This window comes from Vulpes vulpes, chromosome 6 (assembly GCF_048418805.1).
Source record: "Vulpes vulpes isolate BD-2025 chromosome 6, VulVul3, whole genome shotgun sequence".
Classification (NCBI taxonomy): domain Eukaryota; kingdom Metazoa; phylum Chordata; class Mammalia; order Carnivora; family Canidae; genus Vulpes; species Vulpes vulpes.
Genome location: NC_132785.1, coordinates 8,997,123 through 9,021,562, shown reverse-complemented (window position 1 = coordinate 9,021,562; position 24,440 = coordinate 8,997,123). Strand labels below are relative to the sequence as shown.

General features: G+C 37.7%; 1 protein-coding gene across 4 annotated transcripts in view; it reads right to left on the bottom strand.

The window, feature by feature from the left end:
* VWA8 (von Willebrand factor A domain containing 8) overlaps window positions 1–24,440 on the bottom strand; it is a 340,735-nt gene that overhangs the window by 210,008 nt on the left and 106,287 nt on the right. For all 4 annotated transcript variants that reach the window (XM_072760629.1, XM_072760627.1, XM_072760630.1 and 1 more), the window contains 5 exons: window positions 21,058–21,218; window positions 18,973–19,086; window positions 9,119–9,287; window positions 7,462–7,539; window positions 363–478 (listed from right to left, as the gene is read on the bottom strand). In XM_072760629.1, the coding sequence (XP_072616730.1) occupies window positions 363–478; window positions 7,462–7,539; window positions 9,119–9,287; window positions 18,973–19,086; window positions 21,058–21,218 (638 nt within the window). The remainder of the gene's footprint in view (window positions 1–362; window positions 479–7,461; window positions 7,540–9,118; window positions 9,288–18,972; window positions 19,087–21,057; window positions 21,219–24,440) is intronic.

Below are 24,440 nucleotides of genomic sequence, written 5' to 3'. Positions count from 1 at the left end.
CATCAAGTATGGAGAGTTCCAATGGTAATTTGGGAGGTGCTCAGTATAATGCTGAAGAGCACCAGTTCAGAAAACACATAAACCACCATTCAAATCCCAAACCCACTTTTCATTATTTACTACTCTCTGACTTGAGCAAGTGACTTAAATAAATGGTTTCTTATCTATAAAATATCTCTTAAAATTGTTATGCCTAAGTAGGATAAGATATGTTCTAATAACTGAACACGAGATTGAAATAGCTACATATTCAGGCAATACTTTCTCCAGACTTATGGGTATTGACTATTAATTAAACTTATGTTACCGTTCTGGCAAAGACACAGAAACTTGAATTTAGTGAGAAAGAGGAATATGGTTACCTGGAAAGGCAGGCTTTAGTAACTGCACTGTGAAGATTTTCATTTGGGTACTGTGACAGTCGACGAGAAATCCGCAACAGCTGTCTGGTGGAAAGTGATGCTGCCAGTGACTGTGCCTGTCAAAAGGCAAAGACAGCCTGTTAAGAGTCTTGTTTCAACTTGCTGAGTCGCTTTAGATGAGTAGCAGAGCAGAATTCATTATTCCTGAAGGACAAGGCCAAACTTAAAATACATGTGTACTGTTAATGAATTACAAATAAAAATAAATGAAAACCAATTTACACTTAACAACCTTAAAGATGTTTTTTTTAAAAAAGAATCTATAAAAAGTATTTATCAGTTAAATTCAAGAACACTGTTTTCATTGTGCTAAGTGCTGAGAATACATGTTTTTTGGGTGGAGGGGAGAGGAGGTTGGATGGAGGAAAGATGTTACATAATACAGGTCACACCTGACTTACAAATAGCTTTTACTGTACAATTAACTATTTGCTCTTTTTTTTCCTGCCTCCACAAAACCTAACTGTTAAGATAGCTTGAAAATGCTCAGAGCTTTAAGTAGATCTATGGCTTCTGATACAGAGAAAAGGAATTGTGAACAATTTAGGTTTCTGACCACAGAGGTGTCAACCAGTTTGTCCTTTGGGTGGCAGCTTGCAGTTTGAAATCCTTCCCTTAAACTGCCAGAATAATTTCACTTTGTTTTCTTATTCTTAAAAAAAAAAGAAAGAAATTCCATTAATAGAGCTGCTAGTATGGAACTCAGGATATGTGAGTATGAGTAAGTATTTGTTGACATGGTATTGAAATCATCCTAGTAGGCAGTGTAATGTAATGATAAAGTTTATCACTGTTGGAATCAGACAAATCAAACTCCCATCTATTAGCCTGGTGGATTATTTGACATTTTTAAGCCTTGGTTTTCTCATCTTTAAGTTGGCAATAATAATGCCTTCACTTTTAAGGCTGTTAAGAGTGTTAGTATCCACAGTCTATAAACAACTTACCAAATTCAACACCTAAAAAACAAATAACCCCGATAAAAAATGGGCAGGAGACATGAATAGACATTTCTCCAAAGAAGACATCTAGAAGGCTAAAAGATATATGAAAAAAAGCTCAACTTCACTCATCATCAGGGAAATACAAATCAAAACCATGAGGAGATATCACTTCAGACCTGTGAGGATGGCTAAAAATTAACAACACAGAAAACAACGATTGCTGGTGGGGATTTGGAGAGAGGGGGAGCCTCTTACACTATTGGTGGGAATGCACACTGGTGCAGCCATTCTGGAAAACAGTACAGGGTTCCTCAAAAAGTTAAAAATAGAACTACCTTACAACTCAGCAATTGCACTACTAGGTATTTAACCAAAGGATTCAAAAATGCTGATTCAAAGGGATACATGCACCCTGTTTATAGCATCATTCTCAACAATAGCCAAATTATAGAAAGAGCCCAAATGTCCATTGACTGATGAATGGATAAAGAGGTGGTATACACATAAACACACACAATGGAATAATACTCAGCCATAAAAAAATCTTGCCATTAGCTGTGACATGAATGGAGCCAGGAGTATTATACTAAGTAAGTCAGAGAAAGATAAATACCATATGATTTCACTCATATGTGGAATTTAAGAAACAAAACATGAACATATGGGGAAAAAAAAGAGAGGCACACTAGAAAACAGACTCTAAACTATAGAGAACAAACAGAGTTGCTGGAGAAGAGGTGGGTGGGTGGGTGGGATAGATAAATGGGTGATGTAGATTAAGTAGGGCACTTGTGATGAACACCGGGCATTGTACTTAAGTGTTGAATCACTAAATTCTACACCTGAAATTAATATTACACTGTATGTTAACTAACTGGAATTAAAATAAAAACTTGAAACAAAAAAAGAAGAAAGAAAGAAAGAAAGAAAGAAAGAAAGAAAGAAAGAAAGAAAGAAAGAGAGGGAGGGAGGAAGGAAGGTTGGTTGTTCTAAAGCCCTTAGGTCAGACACATAGGTGTTCAACAAATGTCAGCAATTTTTGTTGAAAGTCAGCCTCTTCAAAATGGAAAAAAAAAAATCTAACATAGGAAGGGGATGTGACTTGTACTTTAGATGAAAATTTTTTTAAAAGATTTTATTTATTTATTCATGAGCGACAGAGAGAGAGAGGCAGAGACATAGGCAGAGGGAGAAGTAGGCTTCCTGCAGGGAGCTTGATGTGGGACTTGATCCCAGGACCCTAGAATCACAACCTGAGCTGAAGGCAGATGTTCAACCACTGAGCCATACTAGGTGCCCCTAGTATGAATTTAATGTATCAGATTATTATTGGATTAATTCCTAATTTAGATCAGCAACATTAGGAGACATCAGTTTTCACTGAAAACCAGAAAAGAGAACTTTTGAAGCAACTTGCTCTTTAGGAGGTCAGAAGAGGCCAGGGTGAAATGTCACAGGAGGCGATGAGGGCAGTACAGTGGCCCTGAGCCCCTAACAGAACACAGAAGAGGACTCCATGAAGTTAGCAGAGGGTTCAGGATAGATGGTGGAAGGAAGCCAAGATGCCCAAGTCACCTCTACTTGCTTACTCTGGCATTTCACTGAAGGTAGTCTCTGCACATCCAGCAAAGAACAAAGGGCACTGACCTCCTCCCATGTGTATTTTGCAGCTCCAGGAGATGCTGGTGTGCTGGAGCTACTATTATATTTCAGCTACAAGATGGGTTAAATGGTCCTTTGGGGACTAGGTTGGGAGCATGATCATCATTTAGGATGTATCCTCTTTTCTATTAAAGAACACATTCTATGTCTCAAAGAATTCATTTACAAGCAAACATTTGGTTCATCCTTGTTTTCGACAAATTTGCATTCTAGACAAGGAGACAATATTTAAATATAAGAAAGTATAAATTGCAATTCAAACTAGCATATAATTTAATGCCAACATAAGCGAAGCACTTGACAACTGCTAGAGGGGCTTTAAATTAAAATGTTCAAGCGGGCAAGAGAAATGCTATGAACAAAGGCATGAGAGCAAAAGGAACAGAAATAGATGCAGAATGTGAGGAAACCGGCCCACGTCTACTAGAACGTCTTGCTGGGTGACAAAGACCTGATACTTGGAGGAGTTTGGTCTTACTCTAAAGGCAACAGGACTTTGTTACGTGCAAAGCGGTAATGTGATTTTAGAGAGATTAATCTGGCGGTCGCACACAAAGTAGCTGAAGGACAGAGAGACCTGAGACAGGAAACAGAAAGTTACTGCAGTGATCTGTCAATAAAATGATAAGGTACAGAAAGGTTACTGGCAAAAAAAAAAAAGACTGGAGAGAAGGAATCAACAAATATTTCAGGGAACTTGGCACCAGATAGATATAAGAAAGAAGGAAGAATTGAGAATAAGCTTATTTCAGCCAGTATGATTTAAAGTATCAAAAGCTAAATATGACCTAGCAATTCCCATGTGGGTCCACAAAAAATTCCCATTTTAATCATGGCAAATGTTTGATAAAAAACTCCAACCTGAGGATTCTCATGATGAGAGTTCCAATAATCCCTATGGTAACTTCCTCACATACCATATTCTAATCTCATCCAAGAATGGACGCTGAATTCAGGCTTCACATTTCATTCCAGTGTTCAGTGAGGGAGGCTGTCTATTGATTTTGAAAAATGCCAGTTTTCTCATTTGATAACACCAAGATGCTTTACAATAACATCCAGTGTTAAAAAAAAAAAATCAGAACAAAGCTTAATGTTGAACCATTTAAGTGTTGAATAAAGGGTTTGGTTATTTCTGCTCTCACACTATCAAATAAAAGTTGAGAATGCACTTTAAAAATTCTTAATGTGTTTAATGTTTATAACATTAACTTTTTTTTTCTTTTTAGGATTTTATTTATCCATTCATGAAACACAGAGAGAGAGGCAGAGACATCAGCAGAAGCAGGCTCCCTGTGGGGAGTTCGATGCAGGACTCCATCCCAGGACCCCGAGACTCGACCTGAGCAGAAGGCAGACGCTCAACCACTGAGCCACCCAGATGCCCCTATAACATTAACTTTCTGACTGTAGTTTTATCTTGCAAAAAAGAGTGTGAGGACATGAGCACATTCCCTTTGGTACCACAGTGATGGAGTTTAAGAGCACAACTCAAGGGCTTTTTTATATTAGCAAGATTAGTAATTGTAATTCAGCTTAAAAATATGAAGGATTTGATCAGAAATTTTTTTCAGTAAGTTTCTCTTTTTTTCTTAAAGAATTGTTTCTTTTATGAAAATAATACCAGTCTCAGGAACAGAAAACTTGAGGGACAATGTGTCAATAAGGTAGTAGTTAATTAACTAATCACTTCATTCATTCATCCATCAAGCATTTGTTAATTGTCCCTCATGGGCCTGGCACCAGGCCAGAAAATGGGAAGAAAAGAATAAACAACAGTGTGTTCAAGTAGTTCAAATACTAATACTAATTGAAGAGATGAAAATAAACCTGTGATACAGCCACATCTGATCAATAACAGAATCGTATGTCAGGCATCAGGAAAGCAGGTTGGGGAGAGAGGTTACTTCCCTCTAAAGGGCAGAACAGGGAGAAAGCACATCCCAGAGTCACCGGAAGTAGAAGCAGAGGCATCTGTAAAGTAAGAACAGTCAAGGCAGAGGAAACACTGAGTGCCAAGGGCCCTAAGGCAGACACAAGTGGGTTCAAGGAACAAGAAAGAGAATGGTGTAGCTGAAAAGAACAAGTAAGGGACAAATTGGAGATGAGGTTATCAATCAGGGGTTATTAATAGGAGATCTGTGACAGCTGGAAAATGGTCCCCTCACCAAAGATAACCAATTCCTAATCCCTAGAACCTATGAGTTTTACTTTACATGGCAAAGTTGACTTTGCAGACCACATTAAATAAAAAATTTTGAGATGAAGATATTATCCTGGATTATTTGGGTGCTCCTAAATGCAACTGCATATATCCTTGCAAAAAGGAGGCAGAAAGAAGTCTGAAGAGACTCAATGAAGAGAAGGTGATGTGAAGAGGGAAGCAGAAATTAAGATAGTGACGTCCCAAGTCAAGGAATGCTGGTAGCCACTGGAACCTGGAAAAGGCAAGGGACAGATTCTCCCCCTTGAGCCCCTGAGGGAGCGCTGCTGATACCTCAGCTTCGACTCAGTAATACGCATTCCAAACTTTTGGCATCCCGAAGAGTGAGAAAATAAATTTCTGTTGTTATAAGCCAGCAGTTTAGGGTAATTTGTTACAACAGGCACAGGAAAGCAATCCAGGGACACAGAAGGAATGAACTGTTGGTGGTGAGGGTAGTCAAAAGGAAAGAGCAATATTCCAGGAGAAGGATTATGAAACCAAATACTAGGACAATTACTGGTGATAGGTAAGAGAATGGATGAGACATCATGATGACAAACTGATGAGATGTGCTTTCAGGTTAAGTAGAGATCATGGGAAAGCAAGGAGACAGATTATTAACACAGTCAGAAAACTAAATAAGAAATAGGAATAGATTTAAAGGGGAAAGACAGTTTAGTGGTACAAGATATGTTGGATTTCTACCAATCCCAAAGGATCCAGTCGGGACATGAAAGAAACCATCTATTAAGTAGCTACTAAGGAAGAGATTCTTCACACACATTCTCATGTTTAATCACTACGACTTCCTTATGAAGTGGATGGCACTTCCCATTTTACAGAGGAGAACACAGATTCAGAGTTGGTGATAGCCCTTGATCCTTCAACATATGCAGTGGTTTCCAACTTTTTAAACATGAAGCCCTTCTTCTTTATTCCCTAAGCGTCCTGAGTTTTAAAAGATTTCATTTACCAAACTGCATTTGTTAAGGAAGAATTAGCTCTTTATTTATTTTTTGCTATTCGAATGCATATGTAATCACCAATCACGCTTCAGATTGGCATGATATGACCAGGCGTCAGTACTAAAATTCTAGCCCAAATCAAATAACATTTTATCCCTTTGTGGGCAAATATATAATTTGCCTTGGCCTATTTAAAATATTAATTATTGTTTCAAGACCCCAGACTGAAAACTAACCTTTTCACTTCACCCCTGATAGGGCATGAATTATTCTGGGTGTATTAGATGTTTGACAGCAGGGGTTAGTTTTTGTTAATAGCGCAAAAATGTTTTCAACTGTGAATGCTAAAAAAAAAGTCATGCAAAAAATTTTAAGAGGGGGACAGAATATGCCACCCCAAAATATGCTATTTTGACATATTTATTAGTTTGAATTAAAGTTACTTAAGAAACAGCTAGTGCAAGGACATTCTGACCCTCCTCTGTCCCGGGAAAGCAGGAAATAAATCTACCCTATGAAAGGCACCCTCTCTGTCCCAGGAGGGTAGAAGGCATCCTTATCTCTAGAAATAGGGAACAAAGGGCCAAGATGGCAATACAAACAAACGTTGTTACTTCGTCATTAATTTACTACCCTTACTACCCAAGGCCCGAACTTCTTTGTCTTGTTAATTCTTTATAAACTTATTTTTTGTCTAAAAGGTATAAAAGCTGTCTGCTTTGGTCACTGCTTTAAGTCAAGTATTTTTATGGGGCTCCTGTACATATGGAATTAAATCGGATTTTCTGATATTAGTCTGTCTCATGTGAATTTAATCATTAGGTCAGCCAAAGAACCTAGAAAGAAGGAAGGGAAAAGTTTCCTGCCCCTACACCATCCCAGGATGGAAATACAATTAGAATCAATGAGAAAAGCGAAATTAGAAGCTGAAGAGAAAGATCTGGTCATTAACAGAAGAGGTCACACTTGAAGTGTTAAGACTGGATGAGACTGCTCAGGACAGGAGCCCGGGGGCCAAAACCGAAACCCTAGGATCACCAAGCTCTAGAACTAGTTGTTTTTCTATGAGACCAGCCATGAGTAGCTAGAGTAAATAAATGTTCAAATCCCTGAAAGAGTAAAATATACGTACAGGGCAAAGCACAGTATAAGAGATAAAAATACCAGCTTGAAAAATAGATTTTAAAGCATTAAACTCTGAGAACATAAAGCAACAGCATGTCAACAACAAAAAAATCCTATGGGAAAAAGCCCAGACTTACCGTGGGATCCTGTGTCTCTCTGAGTTTGTGTGTAAATGATAACAATCTGTCCAAAGCTTCCTGAGGTATATTTGGGACCTATTTTATGAGAGAATTGAGAAAAGACAGAAAGAATAAGTGGGGATAGCTGACTAATTAACCAGAAATTCTGGCTACTTAGCAAACAATATTAGAATTATATTTTTAGAAAGTCCCTGATGATAAGTAACACTTAAGCTTCTGCTTTCTCTTTAACAATCAGGAGGTTAAAACCAAGCCACTCTACATTTACAATCCCATCACCAGGATAAAAGAGAAAGGAGCCTCTAACTCAATTAAAAATTGGCACAAAGTGTCCCCATAAACTTTTCATAATTATTTGTTAGCTCCGGCATAATTTTTTGAACACTAATTTAGGCATTTTTCTTATTAAAATCAAACTCCTTCACTTATTAGTAATCTGTCTATCTAGTGATGTAAGGCATCCGGTACAAAGGATGGATGCCCAGGCTATTCATTTTTTAAAGGACTTTAAAATCACATACATAGGGGGCATAATCGGTTTATCAATGAACTCTAAAGAACAGTTGCCCAAATAACACACACTGGTTGCTTGAATTCTAACAATTTTAATCTAATTAAATAGTTAACTGAATTAAATTATGAGAAATTTAACAGTAACAATGACATATCTTTAATTTTAATTTACAAAGATCAGAGAGTTGTTAGAACAATGACTGGTATACTGTAATCATTTCAGAAACTATGGTTAGGTAATCTACCCAAGATCTAGAAGCTGTTAAGGAGTGGATTTGGCATTTCAGAATAAGTTGTTTGACTTGAAAGCCTATGCCCTTATCCACCACTGCACGCACAAGATCTAAAATTAATCAGCTCATTCTGGTGTTTAAAAGGGGATGAGTGCATTTATGTAAAAAGTTAATTATTTGTGATTGAGAACAACACTGCCTACTAGAACTTTCTGTGATGATGGAAATGTTCTTTACCTATGCTATCTAATACAGTAGCTGAAAGCCCCGTGTGTTTACTGACCACTTGAAATATGACTGAGAAACTGAACTTTTGAAATTTATTGAATGTGGCTAGTGCTACATTGAACAATGCAGTTCTAAAACTCTAAAAGGTGAAGCACTTAATAACACATTACATATACTACAAGCCACCAGATAACTAATCAAGTAAGTATATGATACATTACAGTACTGAGGAGAACAGAACTACTTTGTATTTTCTAAAGGCTAAGGAACTAAAATATATTTGGCCTCCCTTTATAGGAGGAACTTAAAATAGTCATCTTTGGCTGATTTTTACATGGAAAAGGAATCCTAAAACTGCCTCCTCATGAGGAAAATGGAGAGAGAGCTTATATCCATGGTTCTCAAAGTCTGGTCCCCAGATCAGCAGCATGGGTATCACCTAAGAACTTCAGAAATGTATATTCTCGTGTACCACCCCAGACCTAATGCCTCAGCAATCCACATTTTATTAGGCCCTCCAGATGATTTTGAAAAATGCTGAAGTATGAGAACCATATATCAGGAAATTTGGGAGTAAATGGGAAGAAGCAGAAATGTCCAACTCTGCTCTGACAGGTGTCAAGAGTACCTTAGAACAAGAAAAGTTGAAGGCAGCAGGCTAGAGCTAGCCTTACTCTTACCATTTCCTTAATCACTTGAATTTCTTCACTTTTGACAAGTGGTTTCATATAATGGAACAAGAACATGGTTAAGAATTCTGGTCCCAACCACTGCTGTGTTGTGCTTCCAATAACAGGAGGCTCTGCCAAAGCAATGATTCTGAAGGAGGGGTGGACAGGAAAAATGGATCTAAAAGGGGAAAAAAATAAAACAAACAAACATAAACTTTCACACCAGAAATCAGGTCATGGTAGCTAAAGCCTAGGGCAATGATAAGCCTCCTGCTGTTTTTTTTTTTAATAATAAATTTATTTTTTATTGGTGTTCAATTTGCCAACATACAGAATAACACCCAGTGCTCACCCCGTCAAAGCCCCCTGCTGTTAATACAGTCAAAGCTATTATCCAAAGAACAAGCTTTGAAAAAAATCAGGACAAAAAATAAATAAATAAATAAATAAATAAATAAATAAATAAATAAATAATAAATAAATTTTAAAAAAAAAGGAAAAAAATCAGGACATCCAAAGAACCTATCATTAAAACAAAAAAAAAGAGGGGCACCTGGGTGGCTCAGTCAGTTAAAAGTCCCACTTTTGATTTCAGGTCAGGTCATAATCTCAGGGTCATGAGACTGAGTCCCACATTGGGCTCTGCGCCGACTGTGGAATCTGCTTAAGTGTCTCTTCTTCTCCCTCTGCAACTCTTCCACTAGCTGTACTCTGTCTCTCTTCTCTCCCTGCCCCTGCTGCCAATAAATAAAGAAATCTTAAAAAAAAAAAAAAAAGAATAAAGATTCACCTACTGCTAAAACATATGTACTGTTTCCACTGACGATCTCCATCCCTGCACAAACCATTGTTTTGGATATGCTGTTATGCCTCCAGCAGATTTTCTCCATAGTCCCTTGAAACAAAATTCCATCCAGTTCATATTCATCACACAGGTTCCTTTTTTTTTTATTCCAAATCCCCTCAAAATCTCCTATCTTGCAAGAAATCCACTCTATGTCAATCATAGAAAGACCAAGGAGTATGATTCAGGATGAGAAGACTTTTCACAACATAGAAAATTTAAGCAGCATGAGGGACTGGATTAAATTTAAAGTTTGGATTGACAATAAGAATATTTAGGTCTTCAAAAAGATAGAGAAAATGAAACTTTTACATAATTTACTCTTCTGTCATTTTATAGGAAATAGTATGATTTTTAAAGTGATCTGTTTTATAAATCTCTGCTAGGGAATCCAAGGATGTAAATATTCTAGAATACACAGAAGAATAACATAAGACTTCCCACCATTTGTGAAATGACTTGAGTATGACTGGGAGAATGGACTAGACACCCCTTATGATCTAATCATGTGGGTGATAATGCCAGTTCTTATTAATTGCACTCTAAACCCCAGTGGAAATAAAACTTTAAAGGGTAATATTACCCTTGCTATGAGAAAGAAGAGATAAAAGCACAAACACCTGTGGAGATCGTCACAAAAACAAAAATACAGGCACATAACTGGCATTTCCCCAGAAATGGACTATTCATTGCCATTACTATTATAATAGAGCCCAATAGTTAAGTGAGTAGGCAGCTAGAATATTAGGAGGTAGGACATGTGTGGCGAGAACCAGATAAGTACTCTGAAGAGCTGAGGTAAGAAAATGCCCCCCCCAATACAACAGGTAGGTCCACCGAGTCCCTGACTACATGATCTGTAGTTTTAGAGGCCACATCATAATTTGTAAACCAGGGTAAAGCAGTTTTTAGAAATGTTCACATGAAAAGTCTAGAAGTTTTCATAAAAGCTACCAGATATCATTTCATTTCTCTAGGTAGGAAAAAAAGAAATCCTTATTTACAGATATTCAAGCAGGGCATGGGAATGATCTGTCCAAAGGAGTTGTTCTGGGAAAACAGGAAAGAATAACAACTTGAGCAGAGTCTGAAAGTCCTGGGGATAGCATGATCACTGAGGACTGCCAGCAATTAGATAGTCACACAAGGGAATCTAGACGCAGAAAATTCTGTGATCTAAAAGCTAAAACGGGAAGGTTATCCCATTTTCCACTTCTGCCAAGTGGTTTGCCATATTCAGAAAACTAAGCTCCATGGCCTAACAACAGATGTTGGATTCATCCTTGATCCTCCTCTTTCCTAGTTGGGACAAAAGAAGGTGGGAGAGACAGAGTTGCTTTGTTGTGACTTGACTACACAAAATTAAATTTGCAGATGTAGTTTCTTACTCAAGATAATGAGGGATACTAAATCAGGGAATAAACAAAGCAAAAATCCAACACGTAAGCCAAAAGAGGAAGTCCAATTTATATCCTTAAACCAAAAGATCAGGAAGCAGGTATCACAGCTGAGCTGTGAATTTAGGACTAGAAGAGTAATTAATAGGAGAACAAGCAACATGAGAGCAAACTAGGTGGTTTGAGTTTAAGTAGGTGATGATCGCTGCTTAGGATATACACTGCCTGTGGCTTGCTTTTTGGTACTGACTCTAGCAAGGGTACGTGAATAAGCTGCACCAATTTAAAGAGGGCACTTTCTGAGACAGCAGCTGGATGTGTCAGGCAGAGAAATGTACACTGACTATGAAGCCAGCAAACTCAGCCAGCAAACTACTGAATAACAGGATAAGGACCTGTCGTGCTGCTAAGTCTCCCCCAAAGGCTTCCTTACACATAAATAGGTCATATGGAAAATCATTTCCTGATAATGATAGGATTTCCATGTCTGAAAGTTGGACAACAGGGAACTCCTGAGGATCTGCCATCTACTTCCAGGTGATTTAACATAACCGCCGTGTAATACAAAGGCTGGATAAGTGGTAAATAGTGAAGAATTAGGAAACAAGCACAATTGAAAGTCAAAACCAAGGTTAACTTTAATTTTACTAAATTTAACAACAATAATAACAAATGAAACTAAGGTATGGCTTAACTTCAGATAAGTAAATATTTCATAAAAGTTAAAGATTAAAAAGGCAAAATGCCCTTTTTATTTTTATTTTTTATTTTTTAAAGATTTTATTCATGAGAGACACAGAGAGAGAAAGAGAGAGGCAGAGACACAGGCAGAGGGAGAAGCCGGCTCCATGCAGGGAGCCCGATGTGGGACTCGATCCGAGGTCTCCAGGATCAGGCCCTGGGCCGAAGGCGGCGCTAAACCGCTGAGTTACCCAGGCTGCCCCCAAATGCCCTTTTTAAAAAAAGATTTCAGAGGTGCCTGGGCGGCTCAGTCAGTTAAGTGTCTGCCTTTGGCTCCGGTCATGATCACAGGGTTCCTGGATCAGTCTCATGTTGGGTTCCCTGCTCTGAGAGGAGTCTGCTTCTCCCTCTGCCTCTCCCCTGGCTCATGCTCACTCACTCTCTCTCTCTCTCTCTAATAAATAAATAAATAAAATCTTTTAAAAAAAAGACTTCAAAAATAAAAGTATTGAGGTCAATATGTTTGTTTGGGGACATAAACGTGTTTTAGAAAGTAAAGTGCTCTCCACTGCATCTCAGCAGTAAAAAGGAATGAATTATTGATACATATAACAACATGAAAGGAGCCAGATCAAAAAGAGTATATACTGTGTGATCACATTTATATTAAGTTCTAGAAAATACAAGATATATCAAGTGACTGGAAGTAGATTCCTAGAAGTGGAAGAGGAGGGTGACAAGGGTCAAGAGAGGGATTACAAAGGGGTCTGAGGACACTGGAGGGGTGGTCATAGACATACTCATTAACTCGACTGTGGAGATAGTTTCAGAAGTATATATGAATATCAAAAATTGTGAAACTGTACACTTTTTTGTGTGTGTGTGATAGTCACACACAGAGAGAGAGAGAGGCAGAGACACAGGCAGAGGGAGAAGCAGGCTCCATGCACCGGGAGCCCGACGTGGGATTCGATCCTGGGTCTCCAGGATCACGCCCTGGGCCAAAGGCAGGCGCCAAACCGCTGTGCCACCCAGGGATCCCAAAACTGTACACTTTAAATATTTAGTTTACGATATCTTATTATACCTCAAAAATGCTAATAAAAGAAGAATGACTTCAGTAAAGTCCAATCTTTTGAAGGAACTTAGATGGTAATTTTTGGCAAATGTGTATATTAAGGAAATGACACAGAAAAATTTTAAAAGACATTAATCATAAACCAGAAAAAGACTTTGTAACTGGTCTTTATACTAGTGTTCCCATTCTGAACCTACAGGGTATGCAGTTCCGCACACAGCCCACACTTCACCTGTTTTTCCTGTGCCACGTAGCAAACTGCACAGATGCATTTCTTACTCATCTTTATACTATAAAAGGTCTAGAGTGATACTTGGGAGAGAGCAGATGCTAAAAACTAAATAAATGTATTGTTGTTGTTAAGAGCCATCATTGTAAGAAACTTTCTAAAGACCTTTGATGGGAAGGACAAAAGAAAGGTAACTGATAAGAACTGGGAATAATGGCTTTCCACTCAAAAGAAGAGCAGCTAGTCTAAGTCTGGTCTTGAATGAATATGTTAGAGAAGGTACATCCTCTATATCAAAAATACAGGGCTCCTGGGTGGCTCAGTTGGTTAAGTGTCCGACTCTTGGTTTCTGCTCAGGTCATGATCTCAGGGTCATGGGATAGAGCCCTGAGTCAGGCTTCGTTCTCAAGCAGGGAGTCCGCTTGATATTCACTCTCTCCCTATTCCTCTGCCATTCCCCCCGGCTCATGTTCTCTCTCTCTCTAAAATAAAAAATAGATCTTAAACAAAAAAGACAAAACCCAAACACAATAATAATTAGACTCTTCACAGACACAGAGTTTAGAACTTTTCTCTGACTATAAAAATGGTTATTTTTCAAAATCAGAATTTGCTTAAGACTCTTTAAGAATCAAACTGGGCATAAAATCCTTGATCTATCTTGAATTTTGTTAAAAATTGACATGGCTTAATTTGCCAACAAAGAGATGCTGAGGTTTCTGGGGAGGCAGAAGAAAATTCTCAGATCCTACCTATCTTCAAGCATGGGAGTAAGAATAAAAGGGTCTGGAGAAGCTAATCAAGCAAGGATTACACCCAATGTCCAGTTATGGTTCACCACTGATCAAGAAAAACTGGGAGATTATAAACTGTTTTCAAGGTTCAATCACAATCAGTACAAATAAAATATTCAATAAAAAGGTAAAAATATCAGAGCATATATAATTATAACCGAGACTAGGTCACTAATCTTTATCGCTCTCCTGAGGTAACCATAGCCCTTTCTTGGTAAAATAAACTATTAGTAATGCACAGAAACTCTCAGCCCCCTCATCTATGCCCTGACCAACAGCAGGAAGGAACACATTTAGCAGCCTATAGTATTTGTACTCCCCCTTTCCCCAAAGAAGTTTTTCTCATCAAAGGAAACAGTTCTATTTTGGTCCTTATTTCCTGTGAGAAATGCAGGCATGGTGTCTGGTGTGTGTGGCCATCATGCTACTTCTAATCACCATGTCCACTGTATTCTTGGTGTCATGCAACAAGAGAAGGAAAGTTGCTAACATTTCTGATGCCATATCTAAGGGTACATTAGCTGTGTAATTACCTGCAAAGAATGCCTGTAGAGCATTCTGATGAAGATAAATGACCTTGGTCAAGAATTAGAATACAATGAAGGTCAGTAAAGGAGTCAAATATAATTGTTTAGAAACTAGGCTTCACAGTATGAAGTTGAAAGGCACTGTAGTCCACTAATAGTAGCTATTAAATTTGAGATCCTGTGGTTATCAGACTTGTCATAAAAGGCAAAGTATTCCTGTTAGCAGGTTCAAAAAAAGTTAACACTGCTAGCTCAGAAGGTCATCTAAAACTAGATTACCAGAATTACTTTTACCTTGAGTTTCCTAGAATTTGTACTAGGTTAAGATTTATTCACTCGTTCAAAAACATTTACTAAGTGATCAACTATGGGTCAGGAATTGTGACATTCAAGACAAAGAGATGAAGTACAGAGCAACAATACCCTGCAACACTAAAGTCCTAAATTCCAGTTAATTCCTGAGGCCCAACTGCATCCTTCCTTGCCTCTCCTTCGACCACATGAAATGCCCATAAATTCCTTTTTGCAACAATTTGATTATTTTTTTTTTTTTTTTTTTTTTTTTTTTTTTGGTTACTTGTCACTAAAGAAGTCCTGCTAGACATAAATATGAGAACCGGTCCTATCTGAAAACAAACATACTGAAATTTACTAACCTGGGTCTAGGGGCCAAGAAGCTCTTAAATCTTCTTTCCTTTCATTCTAACTTTGACTTTTCCCTCTATCTCAAAATTCCCCAAGGAAACAAAGCATTAATAGCTGAGTTTCTTTAAAGACTATCAGGAACAATAATCATTTCACTGAACTTCAATTCTGTGCTTAGGGAGAGAAATGAAAGGATAGGTGATTCAGATGATGGGTTCCTAACTTATAGTTCAAATGCTAATGCCAAGAGTGACCTATTAGATATGCAGAGCACATAGGATCAACCCATGCATGACAGTGGGCCATATTACTTATAAGAACAACTCAAGAAATAAATTAACTTCCTTCCTCAAGGATTACACATTTCCCACTTTATGCTATGCTATGTCCTTTTGGGTAAGCCATCAGCTCTCAGCTAATAAACAGCACTGAAAGAGATACTGTCAGCTGGCATAAACTTACTCTATTCTTCCCTAACATAACATATTATAACCCTAAAAGAAAATATATTTATTCTTGTAAAGCCAAAAATAGGCCACAAAATTAAATCAGGTTTAGCCAGGAAAAGACAAAGAAATTTACTAACAATCCATATCATCAGAGTAAAGCAGATTCTATAACATGACTGTTTAGCAACAAAATAGAGAAAAAGCTGTGTACAATCATAAGAAAAGAGTGTGTTTCTCAGGCAAAAGAAGGAGGAATACTAATAAGGAAAGGAATTAGGCTTTCAACTCGTAGAAATATTTCAGAATCAACTGTTAAGGCATCTTGCCTCTGAGAAGTCAGTGAAGACCTGACAAATTGACAGAACGTAAGAAAGAACAGAAAATTAGAATTTCAGTCCAATAGGTTCAACATCTAAACTGATGAAAGATGCAGAAAGAGAGATCAGAGGAAATGGGAAAGTCGGAGTAGACAGAGATCTAGCATGACATGTGTGCTACAAATATGAAGGGCAGCAGATCCAGAGCAGGGCTGGCTGGAATGTTTCTATGGGGCAAAGATGAAACTGATAAAAGCCTGATGTGCCTGAACATGCTGAGAGGAGATTTAGACAAGAAGGGAAGTGTCTGGGGTAAAAAAAGTGATAAATACACAGAAAACAGGGTCACTTTCTCTTCTGTGTTCCCATAGCATTACTGCAGAGATCTCTGTTCTAACATTTAAAAGATGCATTATAATTATTTATCTCTGTATCTGCCTCTCTTCATATGTATGCAATCACTAACTTTAGGAAAAACAAAACATATGTTAAGAAAGGAAAAATGACTGTAGTTTACCAAATGTCTCAGCTACTGTACAGTCCTTATGCTGTGATCATCATGTGGACATTGAGTGAAGTTCTAAAGAAAATTATTCCATGACTACTCAGGAAGAATGAGAGATGAGATGTATGTTTATGTAGTGGGAAGAAGGATGATAAAAAGAGCTAAACTTTAATTTTGCATAGTAAGAAAACAATAATTCCTAACACTGAAAAATAAATCAAGAAATATCAATGAAAGCATATTATGATATAGTAATGTGATGTATGGGGGCAGGGTAGCTACACTTGTGGTGAGCATAGAATAATGTATAAACTTGTTGAATCACTATTGTACACCTGAAACTAAGCATTATATGACAACTAAGCATTATATGTCAACTATTCTTTTTTTAAAAAAAGGTATATTATTTAGTGATAAGGAGGTGAGTACCTGAAAAAAATAGCTTGAAGCTGAAAGTAGTGTCCGGGCTGTGGGAAATGGGGAAGTGTCCGAGGACAGATGACAGAGGACTGGTATGTTTCACAAAAAGCCTTGAAAAAGCTATCTGGCCCAAGTTTCATGCATGTTTAACAATGATACAAAACTCAAACGAAAATAAAAAATAAGTGAAGGAAACCAAGCAATGCCCTTACAACTTGTTTCCATCTACTCGGAATGACTTCTAGAAATAGAACTAACTGAGCCTAGTCTGTATTCATGGGAGTGATGAATTTCAATAGTGATGAAGATGGAACACTTTGAGGAGGAGGTACTACTAACCAATGTAAGCCAAAATCTCAACACGATGCTTAGGGCCACTCTGTTCCTGAAATTGTTTTCATTTGTAAAACCTCTTGTGACTCTTAGGGAGAATTGGGTGCTTCTCAGGGAAGAGGGGCTGTCCTTTCCTGGACATCTGACTACAAATACAATGCTCCTGAAGTCCAAAGGAGCCTGACAAGGAGGCTTGCTGAGAGCTACTGCCTAACTGCTTTGATTCATCTCCCTGAAAACATAAACTGTTCCCTGATGGGTGGTGGTTCATAATCAAATACTGTACAAAAGCTGACTGTTATAAATTAAAGGTATGAAGTGAGAAGGATCTTTAGAACTTCCCTCCCTAGACAATCAACCAAACTGTTTACTAGGCTAGAGGAATTTGATGATGTGTATCCCAGAAGCATAAATAGCTGTGTATAATTAAGTGAATTTTTAAATAACTTATACAGAGATATAAGGAATTTAATATTAACTTTCTATAAAAAAAATTCCAAGGAAATTTTTAAACAAAACTTTCCTTAAACCATAAACACAATAAGAAATACACATAATTATCATTTGTAAAATTTTAATGTTTAAAATATGTCAGCAAGCCCTTTGTGGGGAGGAGAAGCTTCAATTAAATAAGATTCAATTAGGTGACTAGGTATTTGCCAAGTTAATAATCTCTAATTATGTCAAAATATCTATGAAAATGTAAGGAGACAGAAAACATATATATATTCCAAATGACCTAAAAGGAAAGTAGTATGTAGCTAGAAGAAATATTTTGCAATTTTTCAAACACATTGAAAATTTGAAAGAATAGAATATGAATACCCATATATCCTTCACCTAGATTTCCCCAATTATTGAGATTTTACCACCTTGTGTTCTCATTCTCACTTGCTCTTTCTCTCTTTCTGTGTATTGTATACATGTACACACACGTACATATCTTTTTTTTCACCGTGAATCATCTGGAAGGAAGTTGTTGATCTCTTTTTACATTATCCCTTAACTCAGTGCACATCTCCTAGGAATGAAGGAATATTCTCCTTCAAAACCCGAATACCATTATGATACCTATGAATTTTTACTCAATATCATGTAGTGTACATAGTCCATATTTAAACTTTCCCAATTGTCACAAAGTATCTTTTCTAGCTGTTTCCATTTTATTTCCTGATCTGGGATGCAATCAAGTCTCCTGCATAACATTTGGTTGGGACATTTTTGGTAGGAATATGTAAATAAGCCACAAAAGGTAATCCTGCGCCAGGTGGTTTTACCTCAGTAATAAGTGATCACTTCCTAGGAGGGAGGGCCCGGTAAATTATGAGAACTATGAGGTTTTTTTTTTTTCCTGAAGGAACAAAGTACAGGGCCAAAACCGAGCTGCTAGGACAATAAAGGGAAGATTACCTTCTCAGAGTTAATGTTCTCATGAAGTGTTGAAACACAAGCAAAAGTAAGACTTAGAGTATAGAGCACATCTTGGACGACAAACTCAAGTTGTAAGAAATGCCAGATTATGAGCATGCTCAGGATGCCAACTTATTAAATGATTTAAAGTTTGCTTGGCTTGACCCTAGGTTTAGAAGAATAAAAAGAAGGCACACCTGACTACAAGAATGAGGACAATGCACCCAACATTACCTCTTCTGTAGCTGCTCGTCAGACAGTTGCAGCTCTTCCTTTAAACGCGTGTACCTGTCTTCTCTCAGCAGCCTGGAGCCATCGTAGAGGCTTAGCTCCCGATCGTGGATCAACCTAAGGGAGAGAGGAAAGTCAGGGAACAAATTCATCTGTCTTGAAGGCTGAAGTCACTAGAGGTAGAATCAGTTCACATTTTAATCCTGTCTATTATTACAATTGAGTCTAACAATTTCGTTTGATGCATCTGTTAAAATTTCAAGTTGGCCGGTGCTATTATACTTGGCAAAACTACTGGTGTCTATCCTGGAGAGCAGTAGTCATGGTTACTGGATGTGGACAGTGAGGAGGAGGATTGAGGAGGAGCTGGAAACGGGAAGGAAGAAGGAGATGAAAAGAAGTAGCTGAATGAGTGACTCAGGATAACCATGAGGTACATATTAAATCAACAAGGCAGGTGGTACATACTCTGAGTCTATTGTAACTCCTTAAGGGAGAGTATTACCAACAAATTTCTGTTTCTGGAATTAAAGGTTTTAACATATCAAAAATCGTTATAATGAAATAACTGGTGCTATTTCATATACCAACCATGATGGTGACCTGACCATCCACAGCACAGAGAGCATTGTCTTCCAGATGTCGGAGGGCTTGAATAGCACTACATCTAGATTTCACACCAACAGCTGAGTCTCCTTATGCCCACATCACAGTCCCCCCACCATGACCTCCACTCAGTAAGCACTGAGGAGAGGGGAGACTGTATAATGCAGAGGTTGGGGGATCCCTGGGTGGCTCAGTGGTTTAGTGCCTGCCTTCAGCCCAGGGCGTGATCCTGGAGACCCGGGATCAAGTCCCACGTCAGGCTCCCTGCATGGAGCCTGCTTCTCCCTCTGCTTGCATCTCTGCCTCTCTCTCTCTCTCATGAATTAAAAAAAAAAAATGCAGGAGTTGGGAACATGGGCAGTGAGGCAGTCAGATCTGTGTTCAAATCCAGCTCTGTACCTCATTAGAGGAATGACTGGGGAAGGGGAGAACTACTACTCCATCTCTCTAAATTTTCTCTTTTATAAAATTAGGGCAGTCATATCAACCTCACAGTATCACTGTGAAAATTAAACACCTAATATAAGACAAATGGTTACTGAAGTTGTTCTTAATCTTGGCAGCACATTAGAATCTTCTGGGAAGGGTTTAAAAATGCCAGTGTACAGGACTCATTCTGGATCGCTTATATCTGAATTTGAGAACATGGAGCTCAGGCATCAGTGATTTTTAAGCCCCATCCCCACAAGGTGATTCCAAGGCTGAGAACTTTACAAGCAGTGGCATGTTTTCCCCACCCAAACTGAAATAAGGAAACAATTACACAAATGTTCGAGTTTATAAACACAGAGTGAGATTTTTAGTCTATATAAAACATCATCAAACATCCATTACATATTTTATTTTTTTAAGATTTTATTTATTAGAGAGAGAGAGAAAGAGAGAGCGCGCATGAGCAAAAGGGAGGGGCAGAGAGAGAGGGAGAAGCAGAGTCCCTGCTGAGCAGGGAGCTGGACACAGGGCTCAATCCCAGGACCCTGAGATCATGACTGGAGCTGAGGGCAGACACCTATCCAACTGAGCCACCTGGCACCCCTCCATTACACATTTATATAAGGAAATATACTTTCTCTCTCAAAAAAATTACAACAGGATCAACCAATAATTTAGATCTATGATTCATAAGGTGTTTGAACACAGTGAAGCTGTGACTGACAAATTGTAAGAAGTGTTAGCTGTATGACTTACTTGTATGTACCAATCAGCATGTACAAAGTCTTTCAAAATTACTACCTAAAAGTTTTCTTTTTCTAACTCTTACACAGAGAATTTTGCTATGGCAGGCAGTGTTTTTTTCCCCAAATGTTCATTATTTGAAGTTTTACTGTGTTGTGTTTACGATTATAAAAATATCTGCTGTTCTGGCTGGAAACAGAAGATAAGTTTCTCGTGATCTACACGACCCAGTTTAGAAAAAACTGACAGAGTTCCACACCTACTGTTTACATGGTGTGTTTTTTTGTGTGTATGACTCATACAAACCTTTGCAATACAGCAAGCGTGCCCGCGTTGACCCGGTGAATGCCATCCAAGAGGACCAACTTTCCTTCCAGGGCAGCATTCACAAGGGGTGAGGACCGCCAAGCAGTATCTCCATTGGGAAGAGTGTATCTCTGCTGGAGCAGGTCACGTGCTGTCATATCCTGAAACCAAGCCCCACCAACCACCAAAGAAAATGCAGAATTAATTTTTAAGAGAGGGATGGTAGGGATTTTTGGTAAGACTTTATTTATTTATTGGAGAGAGGGAGAGAGAGAGATAGCAAAAGAGAGCACAAACAGAGAACAGAGGGAGAAGCAGGCCAGCCTGCCGAGGATCCTGATGAGGGGCTTGATTTCAGGATCTGATGCCTTAATTACATCCCAGGACCCTGAGACCATGACTTGAGCTGTAGGCAGATATTTAACTGACTGAGCCACCCAGGCGCCTGTGGATGGTAGTTTATTTAGCTTTATAATTACCTCTCTGAGCATACATTCCATACAACTAGAAAGTCATCTTCTCCAATTCACCAAAGAGAATAATTTTCTTGGTCATTTGAGGTTTTTCCTGCTACTCATCCACATAATATAGCAAGAGGAAGGGCTTCCCCCTTCCTTTTTATTTAGCATTTTCCCCCTCCCTTTAATTGTTCATTTGAAATGTATACACATGATGGTAGTCACTGCCACTTGACAGTAATGTAGTTTTATTCAGCCAGCTTTATTTTTGCTGGGACCAAAATGTGTGAGTTCCTTTTTAAGAATTAGAGGCCATAAAAAAAGAAAGAAAGAAAGAAAGAAAGAAAGAAAGAAAGAAAGAAAGAAAGAAAGAAAGAAAGAAAGAAAGAAAAAGATTTAGAGGCCATACAAACTCAATGGGGGGAGATGCTTATCAATCCTGTTCCATTTTCTTGCAGCTGAATTCTCCTGAGAGGTCATGCTAGGTGCCCATCACAATGACTCAGTATATTTGAAGAAGTTTGAAAATGGAGGAAACTGAGGAGGACAGTCATCAGTTGAGGTACAGGAATTGGCAAACAATAGCATAGCAGTTACAAGCAATTTTTTAAAGCACACACACACAATGTGTTAGTGCTAAAACAGTGTAATAGATTTAAGCAAACTATTAATAGCAGTGGCATAAAAATATCTACTTTAAAAAATTGGGGGTTCCATATAATACTAACAGTTTTTTCTTACATGTATTAATGATGAAAATAATAGTTTGTTTTCCATTATCAGCTTCAGAGAACTTTTGTGCAACTTACACCAAAATCTCAATTTCTGCAATCAATTTTATTGAAAATTTTAGTCTTTTGTAAATTCTTTGATATCCAATTCCAGTTTTAAGAAGACAGAAAACTAAGAAATTTGTTTATATTCACAATGGCAACAGATCTACATTGAAACCAAGATTAAAATGTAAGTCTCAATTATTTCCATTTTCTCACTATCAAGGAAGTACTGACTTAGGAAGTATGAATAGGCTTATGTTGAATCATAAAGACACTTGAGAATAATAATAGTCTCACCAAGTCCCCATAGCTTTAAAAGTCTGGCTTTGACACATTATCAAAATTGGGCTTAACTCATTAATTTTATTTACTTTTTTAATTACGAATTTTAAATTCTATGCAAACTATATGAGCATGGCATTCTTAGCTGCCAATGATACATGCCATAGTCAATACCATATTGAGCACCATTATCAGTGTTGACTGAGATAGTTTATAGTGAGGATGAACTCATTCCTATTCATGGGTATGCCACATAAGGAGAGAAAAGGAGGGGTGCCTGGGTGGCTCAGTCAGTTAAGCATCTGTCTTCGGCTCAGGTCATGATCCCAGGGTCCTGGGATCGAGCCCCACATTAGGCTCCCTGCTCAGAGTCTCCACTGACCAGACTCCCTCTGTCCCTCCCCCTGTTCATGCTCTCTCAAATAAAATGCTTAAAAAGAAAAAAAAAAAAAAAAGCTAAAAGCACAGGAAAGGTATCACTGTGTAAGAAAAATAGGACAAATCAAAATAAATGTTTGTGATCATTTTCATAACTAAATTATGAAAAACAACCAAATACACAGAACTCTTTAAAAATTAATATAAATTAATATACAAATTGATAAAGTTAAAACTCTTGGTACTAATTATCTCAGAAAAATATTTATTATAGAGCTATATCATATATTGTTCTAGAGAATAAAGAAGACAGAAAACATGCTTCAACACAATAGTTCTAAATCAAAGATACGTATCAGAAATAGCTGGGGGAACTTTTGGAAAATACATAAGCATAGGCCCAAGATCTGGGTTCAATTGATTCAATGTGGGGCTTACTACTTGTACTTTATTAGACATTAATTACATAGATGATAAATTAAATGCCACCCAATGGGGAAACACTGCATTAAAAAAGAAACATTATAAACTCAATGTGAAATTTTGTGTCATCCTATTTATTTATATGCCTCTCTTATTCTAGTAGGAATTATAAGATTACACAAGGATATATGGAATGTATAACAAAGTACTACAAATTAAAAAGTGGAAAAAAATGAAGAAAAAAGAAGAAAGAGTAAAACTTATTTCCTTTAGGTATTCCTACTGGTATTCAGAGGAGGTAACACGAATAAAGCATCCCACTGATACCATATTTTAAAGAAATGGATGGGTGTTAATTTTGAAAATGCCAGCTTCACATTGAAAATATATGGTATCCTGACCCATTTTAGCTCTTGAGTCTTGTGTGGGCCCAGGAAAAAAAAGATGAGGAATACGACTCTGGCATGAGAGGCTCGGACTTGTAAGGAGCTGAGGCTAGCAACTGGCAATATTTTTTTTAAAAAATTTCAACAGAGAAAATTCCTTACTCTCATACCAAGACATCCTGAATCACTGTTCTGTGCACGCTATGGAAAAGCAGTACTTCATTTGGTGACGATTCCAAAATACTTGCATATCTTGTTAATTCACACACTGTCTACAATAGATGCTTCATTCAAATGAGTCAATATTTACTAGTAAAAATGATGAAAAAGACAACCAGTACACAGGGCTCCTTTTCCAACCTAGCAGCTAGAGCCTCCCTTCTTCTGACTGAAGTGAAGCATGATTATTTGTTGCTACACAAGAACTAACAGATCGCCAGCGCTGCTAACGCCAACCACAACTACAGACCAGAAATATTCTCCCTTTCTTCAATCCTCACAGGAGTAAAAAATGGAAAACACTTGGCATTTCTTAGAAGACTAACTCAATCCAGTTTTACCACCTAAACTCTCTCATACTATCATGGCAAAAAAGAGCCATTCTTCACTTCTAGTATGTCTTCACATTAAAATAAAAACCCTCCTGAGAAAAAGAAAGGAGGATTCCCTTTAATAATACA